At 38.4% G+C, this 22,465-nt stretch overlaps 1 protein-coding gene and 1 long non-coding RNA gene across 8 annotated transcripts in view; both read right to left on the reverse strand.

The window, feature by feature from the left end:
* Window positions 1-1,141: 1,141 nt before the first annotated feature.
* The window catches only part of LOC149267723 (uncharacterized), a 43,433-nt gene continuing 22,109 nt past the window's right edge, over window positions 1,142-22,465 (reverse strand). For 4 of the 7 annotated variants that reach the window (XR_016271505.1, XR_016271506.1, XR_016271504.1 and 1 more), the window contains one exon: window positions 1,142-6,582. This is a non-coding gene — a long non-coding RNA (uncharacterized LOC149267723). The remainder of the gene's footprint in view (window positions 6,583-22,465) is intronic. The other 3 variants (XR_016271502.1, XR_016271503.1, XR_016271501.1) reach the window with 3 other exon arrangements.
* Window positions 13,453-15,915, reverse strand: LOC149267724 (uncharacterized). Its single transcript, XM_089476206.1, has one exon. The coding sequence runs from the start codon at window positions 15,773-15,775 to the stop codon at window positions 13,925-13,927; it is 1,851 nt and encodes a 616-aa protein (XP_089332332.1). The 5' UTR covers window positions 15,776-15,915; the 3' UTR covers window positions 13,453-13,924.

Consider the following 22,465-nt stretch of genomic DNA (forward strand, 5'->3'; position numbering starts at 1 on the left):
TTCGATGATTTATTTTATTGGATCATAGAATTATTTGTATTCGCGCGAGGTATTTGTTATATTTGCGTGTGCTAGCGTAGCTTGCGCGTCAATTTATCTTTGAGTAGGGTTGCTTACTTTATCATTATCGAGTTTTAGTATTTTGTACAGTTTTATCGTTATCGAATTTTTAACATTTTGTGTATTTTCAGCTTTGTTCTTATTGGTGTCTGGATTCGCTTCGGTAAGTAGTTTCAATTTATTAGGATTCAGGAGTTAATTATTGTTTGGTGAGTACTGTGTTATAGTTTAAAGTTGTTTGTATTATTTCAGTGTAATTGTTTCATTGCAGGTGGCACCAGAGAGGACTGCCAAGTTGATGATGGCTGGGTAAGTATGTGCTTTTATATGTAGCAAAAAGGACTGGCTTTATTATTATAAATCTTTTTATTTCCAGATAAGACGTGGAAAGTTACCGAGTCTGATTTTATAGTATATACATAGGTTATTTGTTATTCTTAGGTTATTGTTTTGTTTGTAGAATTGTCGTTAGTTTTTGTTTACTTGTATCCCTTAGTGTGAGTTATTGTTTGTTTAGACTTTGTTTCATTTAGTGATTTTTAGGCTTTTAGGAATATTTGTCTTGTTATTTAGTGTAGTAATTTAAGATTGCATTGCCTGGTGTAATTTGAGTTTTAATATATGGCGCAGAGTATTTGTTTCCTTTGTGGCTATCGAATTTTGTCAAATAGCGTACTTTAGGATGTGTTCATACTAGGTGTTTATGTTTGGATTATATTATGCTTATTTAGTTTACGCAGGTAACTAAGTTGTTGTTTAATAGGTCTTTTATAATTTATAAATTTTTATTTTTATTTTATTTTATTTATTTATTTATTTTATTTCATTTATTTGTTTTATTTTATTTTTATTATTTTTTTATGAGCAGTACGTGCGAGGGTGGGTATCAAAGTTGCTTCCTTTTGTTTCTTGTTGAAGATGTCTGCTTTGTCAGCTTCTTTTCTTCGCTTAGACTTGTCTTGTTCTCAGTATTAGCGTTTGATTTAGTTTTTGGTTGTTATGTGCTATATATATTTATTGTTTGATTTATTATTATTATTATTATTATTTTTATTTTTATTTATTTTTTTTTTTTTCCATATCTGATTGTTGTTTTATTAGTGATGTTATTATTATTAGTTAGTTATAGTGTAATTACTAGTTAGTTGTATTGTATTATATTATTAGTTATTTAGAATTGCATTAATATGTTTTGTATTTGTGGGGAATATTGTATAATGTTGTTATTATTAGTTAGTTATAGTGAATTATGTTATTTCTTTGTAGCTGTGAATTATTTATTAGGTAGCTATAGGTGTGAAGCTAGGTTGGAGAGCGATTGTTTATTTTCCTTCTAGAAAATAATTTTATAGTTTCCCAGTTTTTATCAATTAGAGGGCTTTATAGTTTAAAGGTACGTGATGAGAATTATTGATTGCAAGCTGTTGTCTAGTCTAGTTATTTTTTTATTTTTTGTTTTTTTTGTTTTTTTTTTGTTTGTTTTTTTTTTTTTGTTGTTGTTTTTATTTTAGTTTAGATTTTGCAGCGAGCAGCTTGTTGATTTTAAGTATTAATTTGACTATTGTGTGATTTTAATTCAACAGTAAACTTTTAATGAGTTTGTATTAAGTGTTCGTGTTAGGTTAATGAGAGTATAAACTGTTTCAGCCTGCATGCGAGGGAATCACATACACAATTGCCCTGCTTTTTCTCGCCTCAAGCTTTAGGCTGCCCAGCAGCGTAAAGGTGAGAGAAGAAGGAACAGGGTGTCTTTATTCATTTCTCAGTGCTTTGCATTAGTACTTTCTAGAAATTAGTTGGCAGCTTATTTACAATTCACTTATGTGGTAAGTATTATAAGCTAGTAGTAGGCGAAACTTAATATAAGTGTTTATTAATAAAGTTTGAATTTTACAAATAAATGAGTGTTTTCTTTTTTATATACATATATATATCTATCTAGTAAGGTTATAGTTATTTATACAGATTTATTTTGGTGGGGAAGAGTAAAGACTAAGTCAGATTTTCTTCGTTAAATTCAATTTAGATTACTGTTCTTTAAATACAATTTGGTTTACTATTCTTTAAATTTAATTTGGATTACTATTCTTAAATTTAATTACATTTAGCTGGTTTGTTAGTTGTTAATTTGATAACTCTAGAGACGTCATCAGTCGCTGTCATCCGGTCTTCAGTGGTCCGGGGGGGAAGGCAGAAGAAGGCGCTGCTGTCGATGCTCTTATTTGTAGCTATGTCCAGGTTGTAAGTACTCAGTGGATCCAGGAGAGAGGCTAGTCTGAGACTTGCTATTTATTCATAGGCACCCTTTATTTTCTGGCTTTTGCTTACTTTGTTTCTTTCCGCAGTATTCGTCTTTATTTAGAATTTGTTATACCGTGATTGCTTGCTAGATTATTTATTTGCTTTGCTTGATCTTTTTGAAATTTTTATTTATTGTTTTTATTGTTGGTTTTATTAGTAAGATTTCAGCCTGCATGCGAGGGAATCACATACACAATTGCCCTGCTTTTTCTCGCCTCAAGCTTTAGGCTGCCCAGCAGCGTAAAGGTGAGAGAAGAAGGAACAGGGTGTCTTTATTCATTTCTCAGTGCTTTGCATTAGTACTTTCTAGAAATTAGTTGGCAGCTTATTTACAATTCACTTATGTGGTAAGTATTATAAGCTAGTAGTAGGCGAAACTTAATATAAGTGTTTATTAATAAAGTTTGAATTTTACAAATAAATGAGTGTTTTCTTTTTTATATACATATATATATCTATCTAGTAAGGTTATAGTTATTTATACAGATTTATTTTGGTGGGGAAGAGTAAAGACTAAGTCAGATTTTCTTCGTTAAATTCAATTTAGATTACTGTTCTTTAAATACAATTTGGTTTACTATTCTTTAAATTTAATTTGGATTACTATTCTTAAATTTAATTACATTTAGCTGGTTTGTTAGTTGTTAATTTGATAACTCTAGAGACGTCATCAGTCGCTGTCATCCGGTCTTCAGTGGTCCGGGGGGGGAAGGCAGAAGAAGGCGCTGCTGTCGATGCTCTTATTTGTAGCTATGTCCAGGTTGTAAGTACTCAGTGGATCCAGGAGAGAGGCTAGTCTGAGACTTGCTATTTATTCATAGGCACCCTTTATTTTCTGGCTTTTGCTTACTTTGTTTCTTTCCGCAGTATTCGTCTTTATTTAGAATTTGTTATACCGTGATTGCTTGCTAGATTATTTATTTGCTTTGCTTGATCTTTTTGAAATTTTTATTTATTGTTTTTATTGTTGGTTTTATTAGTAAGAATATTAATTTATTATTGGCTTGCTATGGGCTTTAACTTTGTTTATATTTAAGTTTTTGGATTTATTATTATTGTTATTATTATTTTTTTTTTTTTTTTTTTTAAATCTCTTTTTTTTGTTAGTTTTGACTGCAAGATTCACTCAGTAGCGTGTATAGCGAGGTGGGTATATTATTAAAATATCGTGTCTTAGTTATAAGTTTATTTATTCGTTTTGTTTATCCATTTAACATTTGTTTTATTTATTAATTTATTGCTAAGTGTTTTTATTATTTGCTTTGTTAAGTCGGTTATTTATTTATAATTATGCTTGTTAAGTGTATTAATTTTGTTTTTACTTAGGGTTTAGCACTTTTATTAATAAGTTTTGTTGCGAGTGTTGCATATGTAAGTAGAAGTTTAGCCCGTTTAGTTTTGTTGCTTGTGTTTATAGTCTTAATTTGCAGGAGGCATTAGTTGAGGCGGCCATGTTGTAAGATTGGTAAGTACATATTTGTTTTCGTCGTTTACTTGCAAATTTATTATATTAAGTTGAGATCATTTAAAATTGTCGGCAAGAGAACTTCAACTGCATGTATTTCGATGATTTATTTTATTGGATCATAGAATTATTTGTATTCGCGCGAGGTATTTGTTATATTTGCGTGTGCTAGCGTAGCTTGCGCGTCAATTTATCTTTGAGTAGGGTTGCTTACTTTATCATTATCGAGTTTTAGTATTTTGTACAGTTTTATCGTTATCGAATTTTTAACATTTTGTGTATTTTCAGCTTTGTTCTTATTTGGTGTCTGGATTCGCTTCGGTAAGTAGTTTCAATTTATTAGGATTCAGGAGTTAATTATTGTTTGGTGAGTACTGTGTTATAGTTTAAAGTTGTTTGTATTATTTCAGTGTAATTTGTTTCATTGCAGGTGGCACCAGAGAGGACTGCCAAGTTGATGATGGCTGGGTAAGTATGTGCTTTTATATGTAGCAAAAAGGACTGGCTTTATTATTATAAATCTTTTTATTTCCAGATAAGACGTGGAAAGTTACCGAGTCTGATTTTATAGTATATACATAGGTTATTTGTTATTCTTAGGTTATTGTTTTGTTTGTAGAATTGTCGTTAGTTTTTTGTTTACTTGTATCCCTTAGTGTGAGTTATTGTTTGTTTAGACTTTGTTTCATTTAGTGATTTTTAGGCTTTTAGGAATATTTGTCTTGTTATTTAGTGTAGTAATTTAAGATTGCATTTGCCTGGTGTAATTTGAGTTTTAATATATGGCGCAGAGTATTTGTTTCCTTTGTGGCTATCGAATTTGTCAAATAGCGTACTTTAGGATGTGTTCATACTAGGTGTTTATGTTTGGATTATATTATGCTTATTTAGTTTACGCAGGTAACTAAGTTGTTGTTTAATAGGTCTTTTATAATTTATAAATTTTTATTTTTATTTTATTTTATTTATTTATTTATTTTATTTCATTTATTTGTTTTATTTTATTTTTATTATTTTTTTATGAGCAGTACGTGCGAGGGTGGGTATCAAAGTTGCTTCCTTTTGTTTCTTGTTGAAGATGTCTGCTTTGTCAGCTTCTTTTCTTCGCTTAGACTTGTCTTGTTCTCAGTATTAGCGTTTGATTTAGTTTTTGGTTGTTATGTGCTATATATATTTATTGTTTGATTTATTATTATTATTATTATTATTTTTATTTTTATTTTATTTTTTTTTTTTTCCATATCTGATTGTTGTTTTATTAGTGATGTTATTATTATTAGTTAGTTATAGTGTAATTACTAGTTAGTTGTATTGTATTATATTATTAGTTATTTAGAATTGCATTAATATGTTTTGTATTTGTGGGGAATATTGTATAATGTTGTTATTATTAGTTAGTTATAGTGAATTATGTTATTTCTTTGTAGCTGTGAATTATTTATTAGGTAGCTATAGGTGTGAAGCTAGGTTGGAGAGCGATTGTTTATTTTCCTTCTAGAAAATAATTTTATAGTTTCCCAGTTTTTATCAATTAGAGGGCTTTATAGTTTAAAGGTACGTGATGAGAATTATTGATTGCAAGCTGTTGTCTAGTCTAGTTATTTTTTATTTTTGTTTTTTTGTTTTTTTTTTGTTTGTTTTTTTTTTTTTTGTTGTTGTTTTTATTTTAGTTTAGATTTTGCAGCGAGCAGCTTGTTGATTTTAAGTATTAATTTGACTATTGTGTGATTTTAATTCAACAGTAAACTTTTAATGAGTTTGTATTAAGTGTTCGTGTTAGGTTAATGAGAGTATAAACTGCTTACGAAGCTTGTGAGTGGGTAAGCGTTTTGGTGTATCTTGTTGTACAAGCAATAGATTTAGTGTTTGGTTGTTGTGTGCTATATATTTTTATTATTTAATTTTGTCTGATTGTTGATTAATTAACTATGTTATTATTATAAGTTAGTTATATTGCAATTACTAGTTAGTTATATTGAATTATATTGCCAGATATTTATGATTGCTTTAATATGTTAGAGTAGTCAAATAGTTTATCAGTTTTTATGATTTAAGTGCTTGTAGTTTGTAGATGTGAGGATTATTGTATATTATTGTTGTTATAAGTTAGTTATAGAATTATGTTATTTGTTTGCTGCGGTATAGATAGTTGTAGGTGTGCGGGCAAGTTGCAGAGCATTTGTTTATTTTTCTTATTAGAGTATAATTTCATAGCTTCCCAGTTTTGTACAAATAGGGGACATTATAGTTTAAAGGTAAGTTATGAGAATTATTGATTACGAACTGTTGTCTAATCTAGTTATTTTTTATTTTATTTTATTATTTTTATTTTATTTTTAATTTATTTTATTATTATTATTTTTTTTTTTTTTTTTTTTTTTTTTTTTTTTTTTGTTTTAGTTTAGATTTTGCAGCAAGCAGCTTGTTGATTGTAAGTATTAATTTGTCTATTTTGTTTCTTTAATTCAGCAGCAAAATTTTAGTGAGTTGTATCTTTCAGATAGCGCTTGAAGATGGCACTGTCTAGCATTTGTATTAAGTGTTCGTGTCTGATTAATGAGAGTATAAACTGCTTACGAGGCTTGTGTGTGGGTAAGCGTCTTGATGTCTTGTTGATTGTAAGTATTAGTTTGTCTTTTTTGTGTCTTTAATTCAGCAGTAAAATTTTAATGAGTTGTATCTTTCAGATAGCGCTTGAAGATGGCACTGTCTAGCATTTGTATTAAGTGTTCCTGTTTGATTAATGAGAGTATAAACTGCTTACGAAGCTTGTGTGTGGGTAAGCGTTTTGATGTTATAAGCTTATTAATCTTGGTCGTTTTCAGGAGGCATGCCTGAGACTTCTCCTTGGCGAAGGGGGGCCACCTGTTCAAAGACCGGGAGCCTTGAGCTCAAGCGTTCGTCTGGGGCTAAGTCCTGGGCAGTCTCTCTTGGAGGCGTAGTTAATACGTGCACAGGGCTGTCAGATATAACTATTATCGCGTCAGTATTTAGATTTTGAGCGTTGGCAGCAGACGTGTTGTTGTGATCTGATGGGGCCAGTAGTTGTGCACGACGGCGCTCTTCTGCAGCTCGTTGGTTTCTGAGCCATGAGTATAGTCCAGAGTTGGGCAGGCATGCGCCGGAGAGATACTTTCTTTCAAATTCTCTGTGTCGATTGAGTATCCGCTGCTCCCGTGCCTCAATTAGGTCAGATAGATGATTATGGATAGTCTGGGAGTATCTTGGCCTTATCAGTCGATTTGGGACGTAAGGATCGTAGGCTAACCTTTTTGCCTCAGGGTTGTTATGGTTACGTAGACGGGCATAATATTTGCCACAGGCTTTATCAAAAGTCTCGTCAACCGTAGCAACTTTCAAGTCAGTGCGAATAGTTTCGTTGGGGACGTGCCATGGAGCGCCGGTTATAAGCCTTAGTGTTTTACTTTGCATGACCTTGATTCTAGAGAACTGCGTGTTCGATAGTAACGCGCCCCAGACGGGAAATGTGTATTGCCAAATGGGAGCGATTAATTGCTTATAGAGGATGAGTTTTGTTGCTAGAGGCAATTTGCTATTATTGTTTATTAACCAACTAATTTTGTTTGTTCGTGCTTTGACTTTTATTTCCAGCGAGGTTATATGCTGACTGAAGCCCAGTTTCGTGTCGAGGGTCACTCCCAGGTAAGCATGCTTGGTATCATTTTTTATCGGGATGTTGTTTAATTTGATTTCATCGTAGGGGAGAATTCTTTTTAAGGTGTGCAGGACGTGTGTGGACTTAGCTGGATTTACCGTAATGCACCATTTTTTCGCCCATAAGTCTAGAACATTCAGGTAAGACTGCTGTCCTGCAATTGCAACGTTTTGATTAGAGTGAGACACCAAAATGATGATGTCATCGGCGTATGTTGCAATCATGGATGTGTTGCCTATTCCAGCATTAATGATGGTGTGCGGGATATCATTGGTGTAGATATTGTAGAGGACCGGGCCGAGTAGGCTTCCTTGTGGGACGCCGGCTTTGACTTGCCTTGGAGCCGAGCGTACACCACCGTGGCACTCTACTATGAAAGAGCGGTCACAAAGATAGCTATCTAGCAAGTTGGTCAAAGCTGCTGGCAAGATTTTTCTTAGCTTATACCGCAGCCCTGTGTGCCATACACGGTCAAAAGCTTCTTTCACGTCCATGTATACCGCCGAGCAGTATCGGTCTGATTCAAAAGACTGTAGTATAAAGTTTGTTACACGCCCTAGTTGTTGGTCCGCTGAGTGGTGCTTGCGAAAGCCGAATTGGTGGTTTGGGATAGCTTTAGATAGGCTTTCTGATTCCATCATACGGTTCAAGATAATTTTTTCTAATATTTTAGAGAGCCCAGAGAGAAGACTTATTGGTCTATATGAGGTTACCAGCTGTGTGGGTTTACCAGGCTTATGAATCATTTTAACTAATGCTTGTTTCCATCTAATGGGGAAGTGGCCAAGACGAAGCGCATTGTTGCATATGAGTGTAAGATATAACAGGGCTTTATTTGGTAAAGATTTAATTGAGAGGTTACCAACTTTGTCGATTCCAGGTGCTTTATTCTTCTCAAGTAGTCCAATGATATTTTTAACTTCTGTGAGTCTGACGGGACGAAATTTAGTATCACTGGCTTGCGACCTTTGGCAGAGGGCTGTTTCAATTTCATTTAAGTCAGCTTGGGAGACAGTAACTACCGGAGTAAATCTATCTGCAAGGTGGAGCGCAAACGTGTCTGCTTTTTCAGCAGTAGATTTGCACCACTCCTTGTCAACAGATCTTGCATCCATATTGGACTTGATGAGAGGGAGGTTTGGAGCCGGCTGCCTTTTAATGCTGTTCGTCAATCTCCAAAGTTTTTGCATCGAGTATCTGTCAGTTGGAACTATGGAACTAAGCAGATTTTCTTCAAATTTATCTTTTGCAGCTTTAATTTCAGTCTTTATCTGGTTTGTGAGCCAGGAGCATAATTTTCTAGCGTGTCGGTTTCGATTTTGAAGTAAGTGCTTTTTCAATATCTTTTTTAACTCGATCAGCTGTAAGGTTTGCCTGTCGAGACGGAACTCTAGTCTAGATACTTGGTTGCACCTGGGAACTGTAACCGGGTTCGCGCTGATTGCCGCTTCTTTGATATTTTCTTCAAAAATTTTGACAGCATCATCAAGATCAGCTGGGCTCGTTATTTCAGTGTTAAGTAGTATATGATCTTCTAAATATTTCTGAAATTTTTTAATGTTAGCATTATGTTTTAAAAGGTGACTATTTGACTTATTGATAACTGGAGCTGAGCTTAGTTCGACAAGAAGAGGAAGATGATCAGATCCTAGATAGTGTGAGTCTGTGATCTGAAGAAATTCGCGCTGGATGCCTTTGTATATAGCAAAGTCTATAGCCGTTGGTGATTGTCGGTGATTAAAAGGAAAATGGGTGGGGGATCCAGTGGCTAATATATTAAGGTTCGTCTTATGTGCGCAGTTTAGTAAGTTCCTTCCTCGTATGCATGACCTGGGGTTGCCCCACCACTGACTCCTGGCATTCCAGTCACCACCAATAATGAAAGTATCTCCCAGACTCAGAAATAGCTCCGTGAAATCTTTTTCTTTCAGCCTGCATGCGAGGGAATCACATACACAATTGCCCTGCTTTTTCTCGCCTCAAGCTTTAGGCTGCCCAGCAGCGTAAAGGTGAGAGAAGAAGGAACAGGGTGTCTTTATTCATTTCTCAGTGCTTTGCATTAGTACTTTCTAGAAATTAGTTGGCAGCTTATTTACAATTCACTTATGTGGTAAGTATTATAAGCTAGTAGTAGGCGAAACTTAATATAAGTGTTTATTAATAAAGTTTGAATTTTACAAATAAATGAGTGTTTTCTTTTTTATATACATATATATATCTATCTAGTAAGGTTATAGTTATTTATACAGATTTATTTTGGTGGGGAAGAGTAAAGACTAAGTCAGATTTTCTTCGTTAAATTCAATTTAGATTACTGTTCTTTAAATACAATTTGGTTTACTATTCTTTAAATTTAATTTGGATTACTATTCTTAAATTTAATTACATTTAGCTGGTTTGTTAGTTGTTAATTTGATAACTCTAGAGACGTCATCAGTCGCTGTCATCCGGTCTTCAGTGGTCCGGGGGGGAAGGCAGAAGAAGGCGCTGCTGTCGATGCTCTTATTTGTAGCTATGTCCAGGTTGTAAGTACTCAGTGGATCCAGGAGAGAGGCTAGTCTGAGACTTGCTATTTATTCATAGGCACCCTTTATTTTCTGGCTTTTGCTTACTTTGTTTCTTTCCGCAGTATTCGTCTTTATTTAGAATTTGTTATACCGTGATTGCTTGCTAGATTATTTATTTGCTTTGCTTGATCTTTTTGAAATTTTTATTTATTGTTTTTATTGTTGGTTTTATTAGTAAGAATATTAATTTATTATTGGCTTGCTATGGGCTTTAACTTTGTTTATATTTAAGTTTTTGGATTTATTATTATTGTTATTTTTTTCTGTTCGTATGTCTAAAAAGAACACACATTAGTGATCTCCGCCTCTTCCCATTCTCGTACATGAACAGCTGACCTGCAGCTGCATGATGAGGGGAAGAGCACGGGGATACTCTTTATTTATTTAATACTTCACAATAGCATTTTTATATAAATATAAATAGCGCCTATGATATAATTAAAATCTAAAAAGGACTATATTTGTCGAAACTTTTCATTAAATGAATAAATTTAAATGGCCATAAGTGCACAAAAATAACAGTGCAGCTTAATGTTACAAAATACAAATAAAAAGAGCAAGTTAAAGATAATTCAAAATAACAATAAAGTGCTTGAGTAGCTTACAATAGACTAATTAGATGAGTAAGATATAAGTTTAACAATAGTAATAGATGGCATTAATTAATATAATTCAATTTTTTCATTTATAAGCATCTACAAGATGCACAGAGAAAAATAGCCCCAAGTGGCCAATTGGAATAATAGAGAAAAGTCGAGACAAAGTCTGGTCATTTTCTCCAATACGGGCTTAAGCTAAAATTAGCTTTGATCTCTATGTGATCCAAATACGACCCTATAGGCAGCAAGTGGTGATGGTGGTGGTAGTGGCCGCGGCATTGGCGCAATACCCTCGAAAACAGGTAGTCGTTGCGGCTGGTGGGCTGCTGTTTGTGCAGCTTCGTTGCGTTGCTGAGCCTCACGTCGGCGAAGGAATCGCTCCCTACTTTCAGCAATTTCATCGGCTTCCCGTTGTAGTTGTCGCTGGGTGCGTAGAGCAATGTCATTGGCCAAATGCATGCTTACGAGACTCGTGTATCTTGCCAATGTTATCCGCTGTGGGATGAACGGGTCGTAGGAAATGTTTTTGGCCAAGTTGTTGGTATGGACCCGGAGTCGATCATAGTATTTGGCGCAGAGATTGTTGAGTATATCATCCGCAGATAAAACTTCTAGATCAGCTCTGATGCGCGCGTTCGAAACAAAGTACTGAGCACCAGAAATGGCTCTCAGAGCTTTGTTGTGTACGACTCGAATGCGGCTGAATTGCGCCTCAGATAGCAAAGCACCCCATACAGGCAGCGAGTATTGCCAAAGTGGAGCAACTAGCTGCTTGTATATGATGACTTTAGTCCTTAGAGTCAATTTACTGTCTTTATTGATGAGCCAATCTATCTTTTTAAGCCTAGCCCTGACCCTAGTAACGACCGTAGTGACATGTTGTGAAAAGCGTAGTTTTGTGTCTAGAGTAACGCCCAAATACGAATGTGAGGTGCCATTCTCAATAGTTTCATTTCCAATGCGAATCGCCTGATATGGCGCTATAACTCTAAGAGTATGCATGATATGCATAGTCTTGTTTGCATTAATCGTAATGCACCACTTGCTCGCCCATTCAGCCAATCTATCCATGTAAGCTTGCTGCTGATTAAGCGCATCTGCTTGACGAAAGTCTGCCGACAGAACGATGACGTCATCAGCATAAGTAGCTATAAGAATCCCATGCAGACAAGTTGGCCTTGGCATATCGCTGGTGTATATATTATACAAGATTGGCCCGAGCAAGCTACCTTGTGGCACACCAGCGTGAATCTGTTTGATACCTGAGTGACAGCCACCGTGGCACTCAACAATGAAAGTGCGATCTGCTAGATAGCAGCAGAGGATGCGATAGAGAGCATCTGGCAGTAGCCTCTTAAGCTTATACTTCAAGCCTGTATGCCACACTCGATCAAAGGCTTCTTTGATGTCCATGTACACAGCAGAGCAGTATTTGTGGTCATCAAACGCTTTAATAATGTATTGGGTGACTCGACCCAATTGCTGTTCAGCTGAGTGCGCTTTGCGGAATCCAAACTGGTGGCTGGGAATCGCATTTACAAGAGTATCTTGCTCCAGCATACGGCTCAAAATAAGATACTCGAGTATCTTTGAGAGGCCAGACAGCAGACTTATTGGCCTGTATGATGCGACGTGTTGCGTAGGCTTGCCAGGCTTATGCACCATCTTCACCATCGCTAACTTCCAGCAAGAGGGGAAATGACCCAGTCTAAAAGAGTTATTGCATATCAAGACGAGATACAGAATAGCCTTCATCGGCAGCGCTTTAATGGTGTGATTATCAATTTGGTCCAATCCAGCCGCTTTTTTGTTCTCTAGCGTGCTGATGTGACTGATGACCTCAGCCGCAGTGACTGGCCGAAATGAGACTGAAGCAGTCAAAGATGGCTGGCTAACTTGAGCCTCGATCTCGGCCAGATCACTGGGCGGCGTAGTCACGATTGGCTGAAAACGCTGCTCAAGACTCGCAGCAAATGTTTCGGCCTTCTCGGCTGTTGTCTTGCACCAGACATTTTGCGCATTAGAGCCATTGCCACTGGAGGACTTCAACAGCGGTAGATTTGGAGCAGGCTGCCGCTTGATCTCGTTGGTCAGCCGCCAGAGCTTCTGCATACTATATCTATCAGTTGGATCGATAGATCTAAATAGCTCTTCCTCATACTTCTGCCTAGCATATATGAGCTCTTTGCGTATGCGATTCGATAGCCTGTTGCAGAGCATCTTAAGCATCGGATTGCGACTTCGAGTAAGATAGCGCTTGACTTGCTTATGGGCCTCGATTAGTTGCAGAGTCTGTCTATTTACGCGATATCTAGTCCTCTTTATCGTGCGTGGGTGCTGTGCATTCGCATAGTTTGCAGCATCTTCAATGTTATTTACAAAAATATTGACCGCATCATCAATATCGTCAGCACTGTTGATCTCAGTGTTGAGCAAGATTTTGTCGTTTAGATAGCTCTGAAATTTGTTGATGTTAGCGTTCAGATCAAGTAGATGGCCTTTTGCTCTGCTAGTGACAGGCTTCTCAACCAGCTGAACTTGTAGCGGGAGATGATCAGAGCTGAGCTCGAAAGAGTCAGTGATGGTCAGCAAATCTCGCCTGATACCTTTAAATAGCGCAAAGTCAATGGCAGACGGAGTTTGGCGCGAATTAAACGGAAAATGGGTGGGCGACCCAGTTGCCAGAATGTTGCAATTCACTTGTAGAATACTATTGACTAGCATTCGGCCACGGAGACAAGATCTGGCGTTGCCCCACCACTGACTTTTCGCATTCCAGTCACCACCGACTATAAAAGTGTCACCTAAGGATAAAAGCAGGTTGTTGAAATCTTGCCCAGACCAGATGACTTGAGGCGGGCAGTAGATTGAGACAATATTGATATGACGGCCATTTTGCAGGCTGACTGAAACTTCGACAGATTGATGCGAGTGGTTAGATGTAAAGCGCATAGCGTAATGACATATATGTTGTTTAATTATAAAGGCTGCACCTCCTCTGCGCCTGTTTGAGGGGTGATTTGCTAAATAAACAATATAGCCATTAATAGCAATGCTATCGCTATCAGTCAGATGTGTCTCAGACACTAGCATTATGTCTATATCGTGCTTGACGAGATATAGGTTGAGCTCATTAAGCTTTTTCTTGACACCGGCAGCATTCCAAAAAGATATGTTCATGTTGTTGACACGTTGAGATACAGCAGGCTGCAGTGCAGCGCTGCATCTACTGGCATTTGGGGAAGTGGATACATTGTTAGACATTTAAGCGCTCATTGGGACCAAATTGGGCCAACAGGCAGGCCGTGAGGGTGGTCATCATCTCAATGAGTTTGTCTATTTTAGCCTCTAATCTAAAGCTAACTTGCACTGGCATACTTGGCACATTCGCATTCATTGGCTGCTCGAAACGTTGAAAATGAACACCCCCACTAACAGGATGCGCACCCCCATCTATTGGTTGCGGATGCCTACGGCGCGTACTCAGACTACGGCTACGTTTTGGCTGCGGCGGCCGCTGCGCGCTTGCCTGCCTAGGCAAACGAACTTGTTGCTGTTGTTGTTGTTGCTGCTGTTGTTGTTGTTGCTGGCTAACTTTGGTGGCTTTTTGCCTAGACTGACGCTGTTTGCTGCTAATAGCTGCCGGTCCGACAGGCTGAGCAAGTTGAAGGCCAGCCCGAAGAGCAGCCGAATAACTGGGCCCTGCACTAACAGTTTGCGGTCGTGACTGAGGGGGGGCTTGCTGTAAAAGATTTGGCATATTAGACATGTTTGGCATATTTGCTCGACTGCTCTGAGCAGCAGTAGTGGCAGCTGGCTTGGCTAAGTTGCTAATGACTTTAGCTAGTTGCGCGGCACTTTCATTTTCGCGCTTCTTGCACGCTTCTTTATAAGAAGGGCAGCCTTTGTAGCTCGCGGCATGTGGGCCGGAGCAATTGGCACACTTTGCTGGAGTTTGGTCGCCTTTTTGCTTGCCACAGTCCGTGGAAGCATGATTGGCGCCGCACTTGACGCAGGCGAAGGGGCGACGGCAATAATTTTTTGTGTGCCCAAATTTCTGGCACCTATGGCATTGGGCAATTTCACTTGATTTGTACGGCCGCTCAATTTTTACACGCTGATTGCCAATGGCAGTTATTTGCAGCAAATCGGCATTGTTTGCACTGACGGCCAACTCAACCTCAAAGAGGTCAAGCGGCTCTTTAGAGAAGCGTGATTTAATGCCTCTTAAGAAGCGAACTTCGTGCCCTAATTTGGCCAACTGCTCACGGATATAGTGATCCGGAGTGGAGAAGTGCAGATGCCGAATAACAGCTCTATAGCCGCGCTCGCACTTTAATTGAAAAGTGTAATTTTCAATTGCATTAGCATCGAGGTACTTTACCAATTTGCGGTGCGTGGCGACGTCCTTGCACTGGACACGAATGCCGTGGTTAGCAGCAGGCTTGGTGGAGTAATTGTCCTGGCCAATAGCGTCATCCAGGCGTATTAGCAGAGGCATAATATCCGTCACGTTGGCGATAAATAGCGGCGCTGGCTTTGCACTCGGTTGCGCATGGCTGGCTCCAGTTGTAGTGGCGGCGGCAGCAGCAGTAACGGCGGCAGCACTAATAGCAGCTGCAGTGGCAGCATTAGGTGGCATAACTTGCACTTTTGCGGCTGTGCAAGCTTTATTGGCGAGGCTAGTTGCCTCTCGCTGCGTGTCCTCAGTCCTGGTGGTCCGTACAAAGTCGTCAATTTGCAGGCAGTCTTCGTCACTGCCATCCAGATCAACTGCGCCCAGCTGCGCAGTCTTCTTCTTGGGGCTGTCGCCTTTCTCCGCAGTCCTCTTTGCTGCTCTTTCACTAGAGAGCGGCTTTGTAGCACTTTGCATTGCATTTTTTGCAGCAATATATTCAGCGACCATAGATTCCGCAGAAGTAGAAGGTTTTGCCTTTAATTGCTGAGCCGCAGCTCGAGAAGTTGTTGGTCGTGCCGTAACCACACTTTTCTTTACCGGCACTTTTAATGGCGTGGGCGCAGGCGCTAGTGGCTGCGAGTCGATTAATAATTCGACTTCCACGTCCATATCCTCGTCACCGTCATCTGCAGTATAGCCCCTAGGCATTGCAGCAATTTAATTTGCAAAAATTAATTGCAAAAACACCGATTTAAATAGATTTAAATTACAACTTTTTTTTTTTTTCTGTTCGTATGTCTAAAAAGAACACACATTAGTGATCTCCGCCTCTTCCCATTCTCGTACATGAACAGCTGACCTGCAGCTGCATGATGAGGGGAAGAGTACGGGGATACTCTTTATTTCTTTAATACTTCACAATAGCATTTTTATATAAATATAAATAGCGCCTATGAGATAATTAAAATCTAAAAAGGACTATATTTGTCGAAACTTTTCATTAAATGAATAAATTTAAATGGCCATAAGTGCACAAAAATAACAGTGCAGCTTAATGTTACAAAATACTAATAAAAGAGCAAATTAAAGATAATTCAAAATAACAATAAAGTGCTTGAGTAGCTTACAATAGACTAATTAGATGAGTAAGATATAAGTTTAACAATAGTAATAGATGGCATTAATTAATATAATTCAATTTTTTCATTTATAAGCATCTACAAGATGCACAGAGAAAAATAGCCCGAAGTGGCCAATTGGAATAATAGAGAAAAGTCGAGACAAAGTCTGGTCATTTTCTCCAATGCGGGCTTAAGCTAAAATTAGCTTAAATTACAAAAAGTAAATGATAATTAATATAGATAATTAATTAAAAATAGTTTAACAATTCATTTTAGCAGTTTTGATTTCATTAACATTCATTCGATATATCGCAAGTGCAATTGAGTAAGTGACGATGCACCCCTGGCGTTGTGCCTATCGGGGTGCATAATCAAAACAAAACAAAAACAGCTGATTGAGAATTGCATTAAATGCAAATTTTATGCTGCTAATTGGTAAGTTTAAATAATAACAAGTAAATAATTGAAATTAATGATATTAATAATTAATATTAATTAATTATTATCTTTTTATATATATGTGGCTGCTGTAATACGGAATACAGACGGGCGCAATACTGAATATAGCAGGATTGCATTAATTGCAATTGACTAGCAGGTGAGTTTTGCAATATAAAAAATTAACAATTGAAAAAGTGATATTAATAAAGTTAACAATTAATATTAATTAATTATTATCTTTATATATAAAAAGCTGCTACCATACAAAGTGCAGGGGGGCGCAAAGCTGGAAATAGCCGAATTTCATTAATTGCGAGCTGATTAGCAGGTAAGTGAATTTTGCAGAAGTTAATAAAAACATTCAAAGATTATTAATGTTGATTTTTTCTTTGCAGAGCACATCAACTACGGCAAGGAGACTTAGCCAAGTGGGCTGTACAGCCAATAGGGCGTATATTTAAGTTAGTTTTTAGTTAATTACAAAATGTGCATTTAAGGCGCAAGCGCCGTCACATATGTTCCGTGCACATATATATGTATGTGCCGAAAATAAAATTTTGAAATTGTAACTGAGTGTTTAATTTGTGTTTAAATAGTGTAATTACTTAACTCTGATCCCTATGTGATCCAAATACGACCCTATAGGCAGCAAGTGGTGATGGTGGTGGTAGTGGCCGCGGCATTGGCGCAATACCCTCGAAAACAGGTAGTCGTTGCGGCTGGTGGGCTGCTGTTTGTGCAGCTTCGTTGCGTTGCTGAGCCTCACGTCGGCGAAGGAATCGCTCCCTACTTTCAGCAATTTCATCGGCTTCCCGTTGTAGTTGTCGCTGGGTGCGTAGAGCAATGTCATTGGCCAAATGCATGCTTACGAGACTCGTGTATCTTGCCAATGTTATCCGCTGTGGGATGAACGGGTCGTAGGCAATGTTTTTGGCCAAGTTGTTGGTATGGACCCGGAGTCGATCATAGTATTTGGCGCAGAGATTGTTGAATATATCATCCGCAGATAAAACTTCTAGATCAGCTCTGATGCGCGCGTTCGAAACAAAGTACTGAGCACCAGAAATGGCTCTCAGAGCTTTGTTGTGTACGACTCGAATGCGGCTGAATTGCGCCTCAGATAGCAAAGCACCCCATACAGGCAGCGAGTATTGCCAAAGTGGAGCAACTAGCTGCTTGTATATGATGACTTTAGTCCTTAGAGTCAATTTACTGTCTTTATTGATGAGCCAATCTATCTTTTTAAGCCTAGCCCTGACCCTAGTAACGACCGTAGTGACATGTTGTGAGAATCGTAGTTTTGTGTCTAGAGTAACGCCCAAATACGAATGTGAGGTGCCATTTTCAATAGTTTCGTTGCCAATACGAATAGCCTGATATGGCGCTATAACTCGAAGCGTATGCATGATATGCATAGTCTTGTTTGCATTAATCGTAATGCACCACTTGCTCGCCCATTCAGCCAATCTATCCATGTAAGCTTGCTGCTGATTAAGCGCATCTTTTTTTTCTGTTCGTATGTCTACAAAGAACACACATTAGTGATCTCCGCCTCTTCCCATTCTCGTACATGAACAGCTGACCTGCAGCTGCATGATGAGGGGAAGAGTACGGGGATACTCTTTATTTATTTAATACTTTACAATAGCATTTTTTTATAAATATAAATAGCGCCTATGAGATAATTAAAACTAAAAAGGACTATATTTGTCGAAACTTTTCATTAAATGATTAAATTTAAATGGCCATAAGTGCACAAAAATAACAGTGCAGCTTGATTTTACAAAATACAAATAAAAAGAGCAAGTTAAAGATAATTCAAAATAACAATAAAGTGCTTGAGTAGCTTACAATAGACTAATTAGATGAGTAAGATATAAGTTTAACAATAGTAATAGATGGCATTAATTAATATAATTCAATTTTTTTCATTTATAAGCATCTACAAGATGCACAGAGAATAATAGCCCCAAGTGGCCAATTGGAATAATAGAGAAAAGTCGAGACAAAGTCTGGTCATTTTCTCCAATACGGGCTCAAGCTAAAATTAGCTTAAATTACAAAAAGTAAATGATAATTAATATAGATAATTAAATAAAAATAGTTTAACAATTCATTTTAGCAGTTTTGATTTCATTAACATTCATTCGATATATCGCAAGTGCAATTGAGTAAGTGACGATGCACCCCTGGCGTTGTGCCTATCGGGGTGCATAATCAAAACAAAACAAAAACAGCTGATTGAAAATTGCATTAAATGCAAATTTTATGCTGCTAATTGGTAAGTTTAAATATTAACAAGTAAATAATTGAAATTAATGATATTAATAATTAATATTAATTAATTATTATCTTTTTATATGTATGTGGCTGCTGTCATACGGAATACAGACGGGCGCAATACCTAATATAGCAGGATTGCATTAATTGCAAGCTGACTAGCAGGTGAGTTTTGCAATATAAAAAATTAACAATTGAAAAAGTGATATTAATAAAGTTAACAATTAATATTAATTAATTATTATCTTTATATATAAACAGCTGCTACCATACAAGGTGCAGAGGGGCGCAAAGCTGGAAATAGTCGAATTTCATTAATTACGAGCTGACTAGCAGGTAAGTGCATTTTGCAGAAGTTAATAAAAACATTCAAAGATTATTAATGTTGATTTTTTCTTTGCAGAGCACATCAACTACGGCAAGGAGACTTAGCCAAGTGGGCTGCACAGCCAATAGGGCGTATATTTAAGTTAGTTTTTAGTTAATTCAAAATGTGCATTTAAGGCGCAAGCGCCGTCACATATGTTCCGTGCACATATATATGTATGTGCCGAAAATAAAATTTTGAAATTGTGACTGAGTGTTTAATTTGTGTTTAAATAGTGTAATTACTTAACTCTGATCCCTATGTGATCCAAATACGACCCTATAGGCAGCAAGTGGTGATGGTGGTGGTAGTGGCCGCGGCATTGGCGCAATACCCTCGAAAACAGGTAGTCGTTGCGGCTGGTGGGCTGCTGCTTGTGCTGCTTCGTTGCGTTGCTGAGCCTCACGTCGGCGAAGGAATCGCTCCCTACTTTCAGTTATTTCGTCGGCCTCCCGTAGTAGTAGTCGCTGGGTGCGTAGAGCAATGTCATTGGCCAAATGCGTATTTACGAGACTCGTGTATCTTGCCAATGTTATCCGCTGTGGGATGAACGGGTCGTAGGCAATGTTTTTGGCCAAGTTGTTGGTATGGACCCGGAGTCGATCATAGTATTTGGCGCAGAGATTGTTGAGTATATCATCCGCAGATAAAACGTCCAGATCAGCTCTGATGCGCGCGTTCGAAACAAAGTACTGAGCACCAGAGATGGCTCTCAGAGCTTTGTTGTGTACGACTCGAATGCGGCTGAATTGCGCCTCAGATAGCAGAGCACCCCATACAGGCAGCGAGTATTGCCAAAGTGGAGCAACTAGCTGTCTATAAATAATAACTTTTGTCTTAAGCGTCAATTTGCTATCTTTGTTAATGAGCCAATCTATCTTTTTAAGCCTAGCCCTGACCCTAGTAACGACCGTAGTGACATGTTGTGAGAATCGTAGTTTTGTGTCTAGAGTAACGCCCAAATACGAATGTGAGGTGCCATTTTCAATAGTTTCGTTGCCAATACGAATAGCCTGATATGGCGCTATAACTCGAAGCGTATGCATGATATGCATAGTCTTGCTTGCATTAATTGTAATGCACCACTTGCTCGCCCATTCAGCCAATCTATCCATATAAGCTTGCTGTTGAATAAGCGCATCTGCTTGACGAAAGTCTGCCGAAAGAACGATGACGTCGTCAGCATAAGTGGCAATCAAAGTCCCTCGCGGATAAGCTGGCCTCGGTATATCGCTGGTGTACACATTGTACAAGATAGGCCCGAGCAAGCTACCTTGTGGCACACCAGCGTGAATTTGCTTAATACCTGAGCGACAGCCACCGTGACACTCAACAATAAAGGTGCGATCTGTTAGATAGCAGCAGAGGATGCGGTAGAGAGCATCCGGCAGTAGCCTCTTAAGCTTATACTTCAAGCCTGTATGCCACACTCGATCAAAGGCTTCTTTGATATCCATGTACACAGCAGAGCAGTATTTATGGTCATCAAACGCATTAATAATAAATTGGGTGACTCGACCCAATTGCTGTTCAGCTGAGTGCGCTTTGCGGAATCCAAATTGATGGTTTGGGATCGCATTTACAAGAGTATCTTGCTCCAGCATACGGCTCAAAATAAGATACTCGAGTATCTTTGAGAGGCCAGACAGCAGACTTATTGGCCTGTATGATGCGACGTGTTGCGTAGGCTTGCCAGGCTTATGCACCATCTTCACCATCGCTAACTTCCAGCAAGAGGGGAAATGACCCAGTCTAAAAGAGTTATTGCATATCAAGACGAGATACAGAATAGCCTTCATCGGCAGCGCTTTGATGGTGTGATTGTCAATTTGGTCCAAACCAGCCGCTTTTTTGTTCTCTAGCGTGCTGATGTGACTGATGACCTCATCCGCAGTGACTGGCCGAAATGAGACTGAAGCAGTCAAAGATGGCTGGCTAACTTGAGCCTCGATCTCGGCCAGATCACTGGGCGGCGTAGTCACGATTGGCTGAAAACGCTGCTCAAGACTCGCAGCAAATGTTTCGGCCTTCTCGGCTGTTGTCTTGCACCAGACATTTTGCGCATTAGAGCCATTGCCACTGGAGGACTTCAACAGAGGTAGATTTGGAGCAGGCTGCCGCTTGATCTCGTTGGTCAGTCGCCAGAGCTTCTGCATACTATATCTATCAGTTGGATCGATAGATCTAAATAGCTCTTCCTCATACTTCTGCCTAGCATATATGAGCTCTTTGCGTATGCGATTCGACAGCCTGTTGCAGAGCATCTTAAGCATCGGATTGCGATTTCGAGCGAGATAGCGCTTGACTTGCTTATGGGCTTCGATAAGTTGCAGAGTCTGTCTATCTACACGAAATCTAGTCCTCGTTATCTTGCGTGGGTTCTGTGCATTCGCATAGTTTGCAGCATCTTCAATATTTTTGACAAAAATATTGACCGCATCATCAACATCATCAGCACTGCTGATCTCAGTGTTGAGCAAGATTTTTTCATTTAGATAGCTCTGAAATTTGTTGACGTTGGCATTCAAATCAAGCAGGTGGCCTTTTGCTCTGCTGGTGACAGGCTTCTCAACCAGCTGAACTTGCAGCGGGAGATGATCAGAGCTGAGCTCGAAAGAGTCAGTGATGGTCAGCAAATCTCGCCTGATGCCTTTAAATAGCGCAAAGTCAATGGCAGACGGAGTTTGGCGCGAATTAAACGGAAAATGGGTGGGCGACCCAGTTGCCAGAATGTTGCAATTCACTTGTAGAATACTATTGACTAGCATTCGGCCACGGAGACAAGATCTGGCGTTGCCCCACCACTGACTTTTCGCATTCCAGTCACCACCGACTATAAAAGTGTCACCCAGAGAAGATAGCAGGTTGTGGAAATCTTGCCCAGACCAGATGACTTGCGGCGGGCAGTAGATTGAGACAATATTAATGTGACGGCCATTTTGCAGGCTGACTGAAACTTCGACAGATTGATGCGAGTCGTAAGATGTAAAGCGCATAGCATAATGACATATATGTTGTTTAATTATAAAGGCTGCACCTCCTCTGCGCCTGTTTGAGGGGTGATTTGCTAAATAAACAATATAGCCATTAATAGCAATGCTATCGCTATCAGTCAGATGCGTCTCAGACACTAGCATTATGTCTATATCGTGCTTGACGAGATATAGATTGAGCTCATTAAGCTTTTTC

Source organism: Drosophila arizonae, unplaced genomic scaffold (genome assembly GCF_054131065.1).
Source record: "Drosophila arizonae isolate 15081-1271.41 unplaced genomic scaffold, UAZ_ARI_1.0 ARI_Backbone_159, whole genome shotgun sequence".
NCBI classification, from domain to species: domain Eukaryota; kingdom Metazoa; phylum Arthropoda; class Insecta; order Diptera; family Drosophilidae; genus Drosophila; species Drosophila arizonae.

Coding starts and splice junctions, on each gene's coding strand:
- LOC149267724 (XM_089476206.1), bottom strand. CDS start 15,775: ATGCCTAGGGGCTATACTGCAGATGACGGTGACGAGGATATGGACGTG.